Here is a 13,099-nt window from a genome sequence, read left to right as displayed (position 1 = left end):
GTTTCAAAGGCCCTTTTCATGCCCAACTCTTCATCACAGCACCAAATAAGCTAAAACACAGGATGGACAGGTTGCAAGTTCTCTTTAAGCCTCTAATTTGATGACTACAGCACCCAGTGGCATTTAGTGGCCTATCTACTTAAGGTAACAAACCTTGCATGCAGCTGAGCCTGGGTTGTGGGGTGGTAAATGGCTCCTCCAGAAAACAGTCTGTGGTAGGATATGTCAAGAATAAAACTTGATCCAGCTCCCAGTATCACTTAGCCATGTCCCTGAGGAGGGGGGTGGGGACATGTCACAGTCTTGCCAAGTGACAAAAGCTGGGTTTATATTTCCTTCAGTATGGAAGAAACAGATAAATGACTCAAAAGGAGAAAGTCTACCACAGCCTGGAACAGAAGTGTTCTTATTGTTTCACAGTAACATCTGTGTTCACAGTGTGCTCTACACCTTGCTTTGGTGGTGATGCTTCATGTACCCTGGTCTGATAAATCTGCCCATGAAATCTTTCATAGCATACTCATGATTAAAGCTAGAAACACAACAGAAAGGGGAAAGGGAAGAATGATGACAACACAACCTGAGAGTTTCAGAAAACTCCAGATTTCACTCAGAAGCTGGTTTTGATAATAAGAACACTACTTAACCATCAGAAACCATACTGAAGACAAAGGTCTGTTGGTGCTTAGGAATCCTGATGGAGCAAGTTGCATACAACAGAATCCCTTGCTTACAGACACTGGCCAAAAGCCTACAGACCAAAGCAGAAAGTTACTTTCCAGAAGTAAAGTGTCAACAACCAGTGTTTGTTCCTCCTTTTAGTATATTTGGAGCAGTGGAGTTCTACAGCTTGTCAGTTACCCAGTGAACCCAGGCTTGTTAGTCAGCAGCATCATGCCTTGATAAACAAATGCTTGACCAAGTTGAAATGCAGAAATATTTATTTTGGTTTCCTTCATTGGTTTTGAAAATTGTTTTGGTTTTATAAAACATAGAAATAGCCAACACTAAGCAAACATTTGAATTCCAATGTAACAAACTACTGCTCTAACAGTTGACTTTGATTTGTGTACCTTAATTGCACACATGTATGAAATTATGCTACAGAGTAGTGCATTACAATCACACACAAATCTTAGTGCAAACCTTATTGTGCTTGTATTTTACATATATCCATGTTTTTTTTAAAACAGCAATGAATGCTAATGCAAAACCAACTGTTAAGGATAGTAAAAGACTTCTGCTTTAATAAGGCTTATTTCTGCTGATTTCTCAAACAAAAACTAGTTATTTTGTAGTTTATCTGGGAATTAGGTTTTTATCCCTGAAAAAGTACCTATCCTGTGCCAACATACAGTTCTGTTGGCATACATAAATACTTCCAATCGCTGCAAAGCATCAGGCAAAAACATTCTACCTGATCTATTTTGCTATTCAGTGAAGAATACTCAGTGGCTCATACATAAAGCACAGAAAACAGAGGTTATGTCAGAAGCTCTTCTGCTTACAGAGGACCTGGCACATTTTTAAAATGCATTTTAAATACACGCTCATTACAGGGAAATGAGTGGCTAGTATAGGTGCAGTTTACCTGACTGTTAGCATAGCCAGCCTCCTGAATGGTTTTGCTTTTAAGTCTATAGTGTTCTTGCCAGAGTTAGGATCTGTCCATTTACCAGGCTGGCACCATTCTGGAATTTGTGTTCATGCAGCAAAGACCACACTTGCTGAATTAACTGCATCCACACTTTCAGTGCAGAGCCATCATATGCAGACTTACTCTGAGGAACTTGCACTCATCGATCTCCTTTGTGTGAAGTTCTGACTTTTACCTTATAAAAATAGATCTCAGAACTGGCTGCAGATACAGAAGGGAGGGAAAAACCCACTCAGATGTTTTTCCCCAGTTAACATTAGGACTAATGCAAGATGTGATACCAACTATACAACTGTAAAGGTTTGGGGTTTTGGTGGTTGGGGGTTTTGTCTTTTTCTTTTTGAACAGATTAAGTAATCCTTTTGAGGATGCAAGATACTTAGAGGCATTTTCAAACCTGCCAAATCCTTTGTGGAACTGATAACTGCAAAATACACTGCAGACAGCAAACATGCTGGCAAGAAGAAAATCTTAGCTCCGTGGTGAAGGAGAGTCCCATTTTTGGCCAAGAAAGTCTTAAATAACTTAGATATAGTTACCATTTATAGTTAAGGCTCTTTTTGGAAATTGTAGGTCACCATAAAAACAGTATGCAACACAACTTGACAGTAAGGCAGTGTTCCATTTCTTCAGTGTTCATATGGCAAGTACCTATTTTTGTACAAGTTAATGATTGCACAGTTTCCTTCCCTATGTTTGCTGTAGTCAAATTACAGATACGAAGGCCAACAGTAGACATCAGACATGTGCCACTTCCCTCATTCCATTGTCAGTTACATTTTGGCATTGGCATAGAGTTCATTTATCTGTGACTGGAAATATTTTCGCAGTTCTGGTCTCTTCGCCTTCAGTGTTGGTGTCAGCAGGCCGTTTTCAATAGAAAACATTTCATTGTGCATGGCAATATCTTTGACCTGGAAAGTAAACAGTTATTGGCCAAGCTGGATTCCTTGGAATAGACAAGGCTATTAAAGAATTACCCAGACATCATAAAGCCCAGATGCAAATTAAAACCAGTTTCTGGAGAGCCAGATTATATTGGTGTTGACAAGCTTAAAGAATTCAGTGTTTGATTCACAGAACCATGCTCACAAGCATCTTACCTGTTCGAATGACTTCAAACCAGATTCTTTCCCAATCCTCACCATGTCTTCCAAAACATAGTTTTTAAGCTCCTGTGGATACAGGAATACATTGTATAGCTTAAAGAAGTTGGTGTAGGACAGTTAACTGTAGCTAGATATGACTCACCTTGTTTTTGCATAGCTCTTCATATGAGCCTTCAAATCCCTTTTTCTTGGCCCAGTTGCGCAAAGTCTCAGGATCAGGTACTACAATGGCTACTAAGAAGGCCTAAAAAAAGAATTTTTGTCAAGCTTTTCTTCTTTTAAAGTCAACACCTTAGTTCCTAGTCCTTTCATACTACTCAGCATTAGGTTTTGGTTTTGGACAGCATTTCTCATCCTGCTATAAAGTCAGCAGCTTATGGCTACTTGAACATGGGAGTGCAGTTCAGAATTTGTATTTAAGAGAATTACTCTCATTAAGAGCCACAGTTCAGTTTATAGTTGTAACAATGTGGACATCTTGGATTAAGATGGGTTTTTTTGGTGGTGATGGGGGTGTTCGCCCCCACCCTCATGTTTTTTGTGTTGCGGGGTTTTGTTGGGTTTTTTCCTCCTTCCCCTGCACACTGTTAGCAACTTACATACAGTCTTTAATACCCAAATTAATCCAGCTTCACTACTGTCTGTAACTAAATCCAGACACATGTTATATAACTGCTGGATCCATATGTCAAAAGAACCAAATTGTGTAATGTCAAAAATTTACAGTTTCAGTCCTAAAGTTTGGGGTGGAGGAATGAGGAAAAGATGACTCTTCTGCAGTCTCTTCTTGCATTTATTTTTAGTTACCTAAATAATACTTACCTGCAAGCTCTCTCCATGGACAAACACCTGAGCAAGTGCTTCACATCTCAGATACACAGTTTCTATTTTCTCTGGTGCTATGTACTCTCCCTGGGCTAGTTTAAATATGTGTTTTTTCCGGTCAATGATCTTCAATGTACCATTCTGTTGGCAGAAATAACTTCCAATCAGAAGAGGCACTTCAAGTGAAAACACCAGTTTACACAGCTTAAGCATGCCACACTAGTACAGTAAGAGAGTGCTAGAGCCAGGAAGCCCTGTCAGACTGATGTTAAAAGTAAACAGGGTCTCCATCAGCTAACCTTAATTAGGGAAAGCCTTAGGATTGGCACTGCTAACACTTTAACCTCCAGGCACACAAATATATCTAGAACAGTAATTATCCTCCTCCTAACATTATCTATCTTTCACCTAATTCATTGTGTTCAATACCAGGTATTTTCAGTCAAATTACTGCTCATGGCTGCAGAAGTACATTTTAGCTATACAAGTTAACTTACTGGTAACCATTTCCCGATATCTCCTGTATGAAGCCAGCCATCTTTGTCCAGAGCTTCTGCTGTTTTTTCTGGATCTTTCAAATAGCCACGAAACACATTTGGCCCTTTTACACACACCTGAAAACAACCATTTATTAGTGTACATACTATGAAGGGAGATTAGCAAACAGTACTTGCAATGAATGCTTTCTCCAGTGGTTCTAAATAACCCCTGCTGAAAACAGGAAGTGAAGGTTATGCATTAGTACAGAAATTTCTGCTCATGGCTTTTGGAGACCTAGCATTTCCCATTGGCATAAAGTATAATAAGCAATTGGAAGCATCCGTCCTCTTCCAGTCTAGCAGCAGTATTCCTAGCTGCTATCTGAATAATCTGAATTTATCAAAAGCAATTTTTATTTATCTGAAGGAATTCTGCTGAATCCAGAAATATTACCCCTCAGCCTGGCAGCATGCGTGTTTCAGCTTTGGTAAGCAGCAGTGGTATTGTGCTAAAACTAGTGATAAAAAACTGCATATCAAACAAATTACATGCTTGCTGTCCCAAAGTAAAGCAGTTAATACTTTAGGACTTAGAGCACTCAAGACTTGTCTACAATGGGAACCTGCAATTTCTGTGGCTTGAAGATTGCCTGAGTTTGCATACCAAATAGAAAACCAAGAACAACTTCTCCAGAGGCATGGGCATTATAAGGATCAGGAAGTATGCTTACAAGGTATGAAAGAGACCAACAAAATTAAAGGTTTGTAACTGAAGAGGTTATCAAGGAATCAAGTTAGCCCTTCCAAGCTAAATTAAAACAATTAGTGGAGCATTTGTAAGTAAGAGAACATATAAGTAAAGCAACCAATCAGGAACATTGAGTACAGCCTGAAACATCCAGAGATAATGCCAGATTTAAGTATTTTCTGACTGTAACAGACAAGGTTGTGTAAGCTTTTTTCAGTGGAGAGTAGGACACAGGACAGAGCCCTTGTTACGTAAGGATCTGCAGGACTATAAGAATACCTCCTTAGAAATAGGGACAGAGATATACAAGTTTTGCTTCAGTCTTGTTTAAGATGCCTGCTGCAGCAACTGTTTGGGAATCATGAGTCCAAAATCCCCAAAAGCTTTACAGAGCAGTCCTCAGAAGCAACACAGGATTCAAACCATCACACCAGCTTGGTATGTGTGGATGCTGGAAGACAGTGAGAAGGGTCTGGTCTGAGCCATAATATCAGGTCTCTAGAACAAATCTAGAAGAATGGGACAGAAAATCCAGTTTTAAATTAACTGGATAATAAATATCAATAGGGGTGGATAACATATAGGCCAACTATTAGTCTAGGGGATTAGTAAAATTATAAAACAGCAAGGAAGTGGCTAAAGAATCTTCAGACACTAATATAAATCCTCAGACCAGAAGAAGAAATTACACAGTTCATAGAAGAAATAGACCAATCCTTAATAAAACTCATCCCAACTATTTTCAGTGCTTACCTCAACATAAAACAGTCACACTTGTGAGCGACAATACAACAGAGGTGTTGTCAGTAAGAGGGCAATCTGAATGTTAGTGAGGGTTCTGATGACCTGGTCAAAACAGCAAACATGTGACCAAACCAAGGTCATGTTTTACAAATCAAGTAATTTCTGCTATAAAACAGAGCTTGACTGGAATGATATGAGTAGAGGAGATCTTTGTGTCCCAGTCAAGCCAAAGGCTGACTGATCAAATGTTTCCATTTCCATGGCTCCTACAATCACAGGATGGCAGTAGATGACAGCTTTTCCCAGTAGAGACAGCAAGCCATTTATATGTCTGCTGCTAACTGGCACTAAGACCTCATCTGCATGTGAGTAGATACAATTCTGTTCACAGATTTATCCTTCTTGAACATGGATAACTGGTAAAAGTGAAAAGCAAGGCTGATAGAATGGAGAACATTGAAAGTTTACTCTCAGAAAGGAGGACTAGGAGTGCTTAATCCAGCTGAAGGACAGACAGTGAGGAGGAAGATGTACTTTGGCCAAAGATAATGGGAGTCAATTCTATAACTATGAGCTTCAGTTCTGTGAAACAAGTTACACTTAAGTTGTTAAATAGAGAATAGCTCACACTGAGGAAGTTAGGACTGAAAGACTAAGATAGTACCTGATATATTAAGGGACTACCATATTTATTCAAGTCCAGAGTAACTCCTAACACAGCCAACTTGCAAGGGAAGTGCAAAACAAAACATATTTAGAAGGTTTTGGGTCTTTTAAAAAAAAACACATAACTTTCTCATTATAAGAATTTATACTCAGTTCCTCTAGCAGACCAAGCTTTAGAAGCATACTTAAAGTGAAGCAGAAGATGACTAAACATAGGATCATAGAATAGTAAACATGGGATCATATGCAATACAGGAAAGAATCCTGACATTGCTCTCCACTTCCCAGCATTTTTGCACCACCAAGCCCAGCTACTTAAGCATTTCTGGGAGTTAAAGCCTAATTACTTGCCTCTCGTCTCATGTAAACCACAACCAGAATTAAGATTATAGATTGTTTGCAGTCACAAATTAGTCACTTGCTTAAGCTACTTTTTATTTATTCCTTTTTTCTCACTCCTCAGCTGCCCCCAAGACCTCTCAAAAGCATATAAAAGACACCACAGTTAATTTGCTTTCAGGGCATGGGGAAAATAAATTACTGCATGGACATCTGTTCAAAGTATACACACAAAGTTCAAGCTGTATATATTTTACTTGGGAAAAAATACAGAAAGAGACAGCATATAGCATTACACACAGAAGCTGAGCCCTCAGAGTGCAATTTGAAAACATACATGTTCAATTTGTGCAAGCTGCAGAAAAAAGTTAAGAATGTGCAAGCAGTTGTCACAAATCATTAGCAGCCTTCATGACGCTTCAGCTCTGTTTCTCCTAATGGTGTTCCAGCCACTTTAGATTTACTCATCTGACACATCCCACGCTGGGTAACAAGCTACATACATCAGCATGTTCTTTAGCGCTTGGCTGGGATGGGGGGAAGAGGAGAAGGATCCCTAGCATTTTACTGGAGGATAAATGTAGTATGAGATAGGCAGCTTCACAGCTATCCCTCAGCTGGAAGATGGCATTTTAGCCATACAGTCATAAGTACATAGTAATCTGTTATCCCACAGTAAGCAGCTTTTTCTGGCAATACACAATTCCCATTTTGCTTCTGTGACATCGCGTGCAGGCATTTTTGATTTTAGGTAGCAGGCCTTGTTTAGCACTTGTACTAGACTCAGACAGTGAGCTGTTATTTCATGAAGAAAAAACATTTTCCAAGGTTTTGTAAGAGGCTCATATTGACCTTCTGAAATTGCTTACCTCACCCTCTCCTCTGGCAGCCAAGTAGTTCATTTCTTGTACATCAACAAGCTTGATGATGCTGCATGGCATAGGCGCTCCAACATGACCTATCAGACAAAGTAACACAACTGCTTTTCAAGGCAGGTTCTCAAAACAAGAAGCGGGTTACATGCTGAAGTAAAAAAGATTGATTTCTGATAATATACTGCACTGATACCAGTACAGTAATAGCTTAATTTTGCTGGAACTGAAAAGTTAGATTCTCAGATATCCCTAGAATGTTACAAGTTGCACCATGTACTCAGGATTTCTTCTTCCTATAGTCAGGATCCTCACTCTATGAACATCAGTAGTGTAAGGCTCACTATAGTTTCAGTTATCGGACTTATTTCAGTTAGGGAGCTAGAAATGTAGCAGCTGACAAATACAGACTGTTTGTTCCAACGCCAAAAATGCCATTTAAATTTCCAGCAGTGTGTTTATACACAGCAGATTTCTGTTCTGTAAAAATGACAAGGGTTGATACTATGACCTCCCATCTCCTAAATCCACTTCAACTTAAAAGGACAAAGCCTACTAAAAGTCTGGATTACTGAACCTTCCTAGCCATTTAGAGGTGGAAACTTCAAGGGATCCCATCAAAACTATTTTATTTCACTTGAAGAAAAACAGAATATTATGTTTTATGAGAGCTTTATGCTGAAGACTAATGCCATCAGGGACCTTTAATTGCGTCCTGAAATTTAACAGACAGGCAGACTGTTGAACACCATACCTGCTGTCCAGTCACCAGGCAGTGACAGTGAGCATCCAGCTGTGCATTCAGTCTGTCCATAACCTTCATAGAACTAGGATGTGAAACCAAAACATGAAGATTTACTTTTCAACATGCAGTTTATTAAAGTGAAATATTTTGCTTTTTCCCGAATTTAACTTTGAGTTCAAACCCCCCAACATTTTCTAGAAAGAAATACCTATTAGTTTTATCACAATACAGAATTTAAATGCTAACATTCCAATTCAGTTCCAATAGTTACTCAAAGTTTCACATGCAATATGACACCTGTAGAGATGAAAACAGAGGGAGCAAGAGGAAAAACCAAAGACTAACAATACTAGCAATGACTTCATTCACATCATTTAACAACCAGTTTGTCCAAGACAGCCAGGAACAGAATCCCTATGCCCATCACAGCTCTGCAATTAAACAGAAGACAGGCTTCCCTTTTCTGTACAGAATGCATTGCTACACCTGCACACTACTGATTAATTTCAAGCCACAGAAGCCTCACATTTTAGAGTGCTTTCAGTTCTTTAAATTTGTTTCAACATATTTTTCCATCCTGCGCCACTGTTAAGTAGATTTTAACTCAAAAAGCATATACTTTGAAGAGGCTCTGAAGACAAATACAATGTGTACAGTCTGATTCTCTCCAGTCTCATCTTCAAAGCAAGAAGAATACAGTATCATCACACTGGTTCGATTCTCTACAGTAGTTATGAATGCTTCTGTGAGGTAAACCACAGGAATTCAATCCAAGAAAATTAATTATTGCTTATAGCAGCCTTCCCCTCTCCCCCAGTCTTCCCCTTAATACAGTTTAGTTGGTTACTTCAGCTAAACTGTAATAAAGACTTCAGGATGAATGCATAAGTCTCAGGGGACAGAGAAACTCTGGAAAGGAGGACACACTTGCATAGTCTCCAACAAGAATGCCAAAAAGAGTTATCCATATGATCAGACTACTTGAAGTGTTCTATCATAGCTGGAATTAGGTATTAAAATACTTATGGTTTAAGATTATGGCCAGGAAACTCACCTGACAGCCAAGAGCTGTTCTCAGGAAGGTCAATACACTTGCAGATACAGGTGCTGCTCCTGTAATCATCAACTTTACTCTTCCTCCCAAACTTGCCTACAACAGATACAAGATACTGTGGACACCAAAAGCATTTTAGAGATTTCCAGAGTCTTTTTCCTTCCCACCCTCAGCCACTATTCACCTACAGTGCCACCCACAAGTGTTAACAGATTAAAGTTTAGTTCCCTATTGCAAGCCGTCTTTCTTGCAGTGTTTTTGACTGCATAAGTGGCATCTCAAACATATAGTACCTACAAAGACTATGCTTATATGGTATCACTGTAGTGCAGGCTGTCAAAAGTCTGAGGAGCTTAAGCTGTGGCCTTACATCAACAACTTTATTTTTAACTGCCTTGTATCAGCTTCTGTACATCCTAAATGCTATAAAAAGCAGCCACAGGGCATGTTGTACAACCAGAGTTAAGGCCATAGCAAGTGAGTGCCAGATATAATAGCAGGTGTAACTTACTAGTGACCAACAGTGAGGAGGCAGTAGGGGCTACAGGTGGCCCTGTCACATTTAGCATTCCTCCTTCAGAAGGACAGCAATCGCTTTCAAAGTGTTAACAGAGAGAAGCACCAGACTATTTTGGAATATCTCACCTAATACAATTAGCTGATACTATTAGAACTAAGGGGGTTGAAAAAGCAAAGCTGGAAATAAAACAAGCAAACCAGCTTTGCTTGTTATTTGGAGTAGCCAGTTAGTGATGAAAGTCACACTGGATTGTAACTATTCACATGAAACTAAACAGCTACAAACTTAAATTCAGAGGCTTTCAAGTGTACCTGTATTTTGCGGAAGATGACTTTGTCCCAGAAACTGTTGTTTCTAACTATACCACTTTTGAGTTCTGCTTCTTTCCTCTTGGAAGCAAAATCCAGCATCCACCTCTTTATTGTAGTATCTGCCTGTCCAAAAATCTATAAAGAAAGATGACCTGTGGTTAGAAGCCTCACAAACTAGCATTCCCTTTTTCTTACAGAAGCATGCTTGGAGACTCTTAACAATGAAAACTAAGTAAATGAAACAACCTTTATTGGAGGTGTCTTAATTCCAGTAAGAAATACTCGTGGATCTTTATCTTTGCCCCTGCCTCAGTTCAGGGATGCTCACCAGTTAGTACATAACCAATTCTTGTGCCCCACTGTGATGCTGTTTCCATATATAGTTTCTTCATTTAAATGAATGAAACAGATGCTGGGAGTTAGTAACAAAAAAAAGCAACCAAAGGAGGAAGAGAGCAATTAAAAGCAAGGGGCTTCCTCCTAAATCTGCTGTACCCACCCAGAACCACTTTGCTATCCTGCAGGGAGCTGATGAGGAAATGCACTTGCATCAGAAACAGCCGGCTGATGCACTGGTACAGAAGATCTCTACTGGTGCCACCAGGAAAAAGCAGCAGGTTGTAGTAGTAGGGGACTCTGCCTTGAAAAGGACAGAAGCGCTCATCTGTCGGCCTGACCTGGTCGCAAGGGAGGTGTGTTGCCTACCTGGGGCATGGATCAGGGATGTTGCGGAGAGGCTGCCTGCTCTAGTAAGTCCCATGGACTATTACCTGCTTCTAGTGATACATGTGGGTGCTAGGGATATAGATAGTAGTAGCCTGAGGAGTATAAAGAAGCACTACAGAGCCCTGGGAGAGGTGGTCAGGGGTTCTGGAGCTCAGATAGTCTTTTGGACAATTCTCCAAGACACAGGGGAGGACCTTCCAAAGGCAAGGAGGATTGGACAGGTTAATAAATGGTTAAAAGGGTGGAGTCATAGTCAAGGGTTTGGGTGTCTTGAACATGGGGCCCACATTTGTAGGCCAGGCCTACTGGTGGCTGGTGGAACTGCTCTGATAAAGAAAGGGAAGAGTGGCTTTGCTGGGAGGCTTGCCAGACTTGTCAAGGATGCTTTAAACTAGTTGTGTTGGGGGAGGGGAGCATCATTCCATCCCAACACACCCAGTCAGTTGCCAGCACCTATAATAAATACTCTGAGCAATGTAGTAATATTCTAGCCGCTCCAGCCACTGAGCCGGCTTCACTTGGAGCTCGGATCAGATGCCTCTATACAAATGCCTGTAACATGGGGAATAAACAAGAGGAATTAGAGATGTGGGCACATCTACAGGCCTATGATATAAAAGGCATCACCAAAACATGGTGGGATGGCTCCTTTGACTGGAGTGTTGGAATGGAGGGTTATAGGCTTTTTAGAAAAGACAGGCCCAGTAGGAGGGGAGGGGGAGTTGCCCTTTATGTTAAGGATAGGCTGGAGAGCATGGAACACTGTCTGGGGACAGGTGATCAGTTAACAGAAAGTTTGTGGGTCAGGGTTAAGGGGAAATCGGTGATGGGACACATTACTGTGGGGATATGTTACAGACTGCCTGATCAAGAGGAACCTGTGGATGAAGAACTCTACAGACAAATAGGAAAAGCCTCACACTCGCAGGCCCTTGTTCTCATGGGGGACTTCAACCACCCTGACATCTGCTGGGGCAACGGTACGGCCCAGCACAAGCAATCCAGGAGGTTTCTCGATTGTGTGGAAGACAACTTCCTTCTGCAAGCAATAAAGGAGCCGACAAGGAGAGGTGCCCTGCTTGACCTCGTGCTCACCAACTGGGAAGGGCTCGTTGGAAATGTGACTCTCCAGGGAAGTCTTGGATGCAGTGATCATGAGATGGAAAAATTTAAGGTCCTCAAGACAGTGAGAAGAGTGTGCAGTAAGCTCACTGCCCTGGACTGCAAGGGAGCAGACTTTGGCCTCTTCAGGAACCTGCTTAGCAAGGTTCCATGGGATACAGCCACAGAGGGCAAGGAGGCCCAAGACTGCTAATATTCAAGGATCACCTGCTACAAGCTCAGGAGTGTTGCATCCTGACTAGAAGGAAGTGCAGCAGGAGGGACAGGAGACCTCCTTGGATGGATAAGGAGCTGCTGAGAAAAATTCACAAGAAAAAAGAGGCTTATAAAAGGTGGAAACAAGGACAGGTGGCCTGGGATGAATACAAGGATGTTGTCCGGGTAGTTAGGGACCAAGTTAGGAAAGCTAAGGCCCTATTGGAGCTAAACTTGGCAAGGGATGTTAAAGATAATAGGAAGGGATTTTATAGGTATGTAGTGGCTAAAAAACAGACTAAGGACAATGTAGGCCCCCTACGGAAACTTTCAGGGGAACTGGCTACACAGGACTTGGAGAAGGCTGAGGTTCTGAATGGCTTCTTTGCCTCGGTCTTCACTGGCAAAGGCTCTGACCACAGCACCCGAGTCTTGAAAGGCAGACACAGAGACTGTGAAAACCTAGACCTTGGGTCCACTGTACGAGAGGATCTGGTTCGAGACCATCTTAAGAACCTGAATGTACACAAGTCCATGGGACCTGATGAAATCCATCCGCGGGTCCTGAAGGAGCTGGCGAATGAAGTTGCAAAGCCACTGGCCATCATATTTGAAAAATCATGGCAGTCAGGTGAAGTTCCTGATGACTGGAAAAAGGGAAATATAACCCCCATTTTCAAGAAGGGGAAAATGGATGACCTAGGGAATTACAGACCAGTCAGTCTCACCTCTGTGCCTGGCAAAATCTGGGAGCAGATTCTTTTGGAAGGCATGCTAGGGCACATGATAAAGAGAAATGTGCTTGGTGACAGCCAGCATGGCTTTACTAGGGGAAAATCCTGCCTGACCAAGTTGGTGGCCTTCTATGATGGGGCTACAAAAGTGATGGACAGGGGTGGAGCAGTTGACGTCATCTACCTGGACTTGTGCAAAGCGTTCGACACTGTCCCACATGACATCCTTGTCTCTAAATTGGAGTGTCATCAG

General features: G+C 41.2%; 1 protein-coding gene across 1 annotated transcript in view; it reads right to left on the bottom strand.

The window, feature by feature from the left end:
• Positions 1-923: 923 nt before the first annotated feature.
• The window catches only part of ACSL1 (acyl-CoA synthetase long chain family member 1), a 41,810-nt gene continuing 29,634 nt past the window's right edge, over positions 924-13,099 (bottom strand). Inside the window, exons 13-21 of the mRNA XM_034064623.1 lie at positions 10,070-10,204; positions 9,239-9,334; positions 8,194-8,266; positions 7,437-7,525; positions 4,089-4,205; positions 3,589-3,732; positions 2,909-3,010; positions 2,761-2,832; positions 924-2,571 (exon numbers count right to left, since the gene is read on the bottom strand). Coding sequence (XP_033920514.1) covers positions 2,431-2,571; positions 2,761-2,832; positions 2,909-3,010; positions 3,589-3,732; positions 4,089-4,205; positions 7,437-7,525; positions 8,194-8,266; positions 9,239-9,334; positions 10,070-10,204 — 969 coding nt within the window. The 3' untranslated portion in view covers positions 924-2,430. The remainder of the gene's footprint in view (positions 2,572-2,760; positions 2,833-2,908; positions 3,011-3,588; positions 3,733-4,088; positions 4,206-7,436; positions 7,526-8,193; positions 8,267-9,238; positions 9,335-10,069; positions 10,205-13,099) is intronic.

This window comes from Melopsittacus undulatus, chromosome 7 (genome assembly GCF_012275295.1).
Source record: "Melopsittacus undulatus isolate bMelUnd1 chromosome 7, bMelUnd1.mat.Z, whole genome shotgun sequence".
Classification (NCBI taxonomy): Eukaryota; Metazoa; Chordata; class Aves; order Psittaciformes; family Psittaculidae; genus Melopsittacus; species Melopsittacus undulatus.
This window is presented reverse-complemented; position numbering and strand designations above follow the sequence as displayed.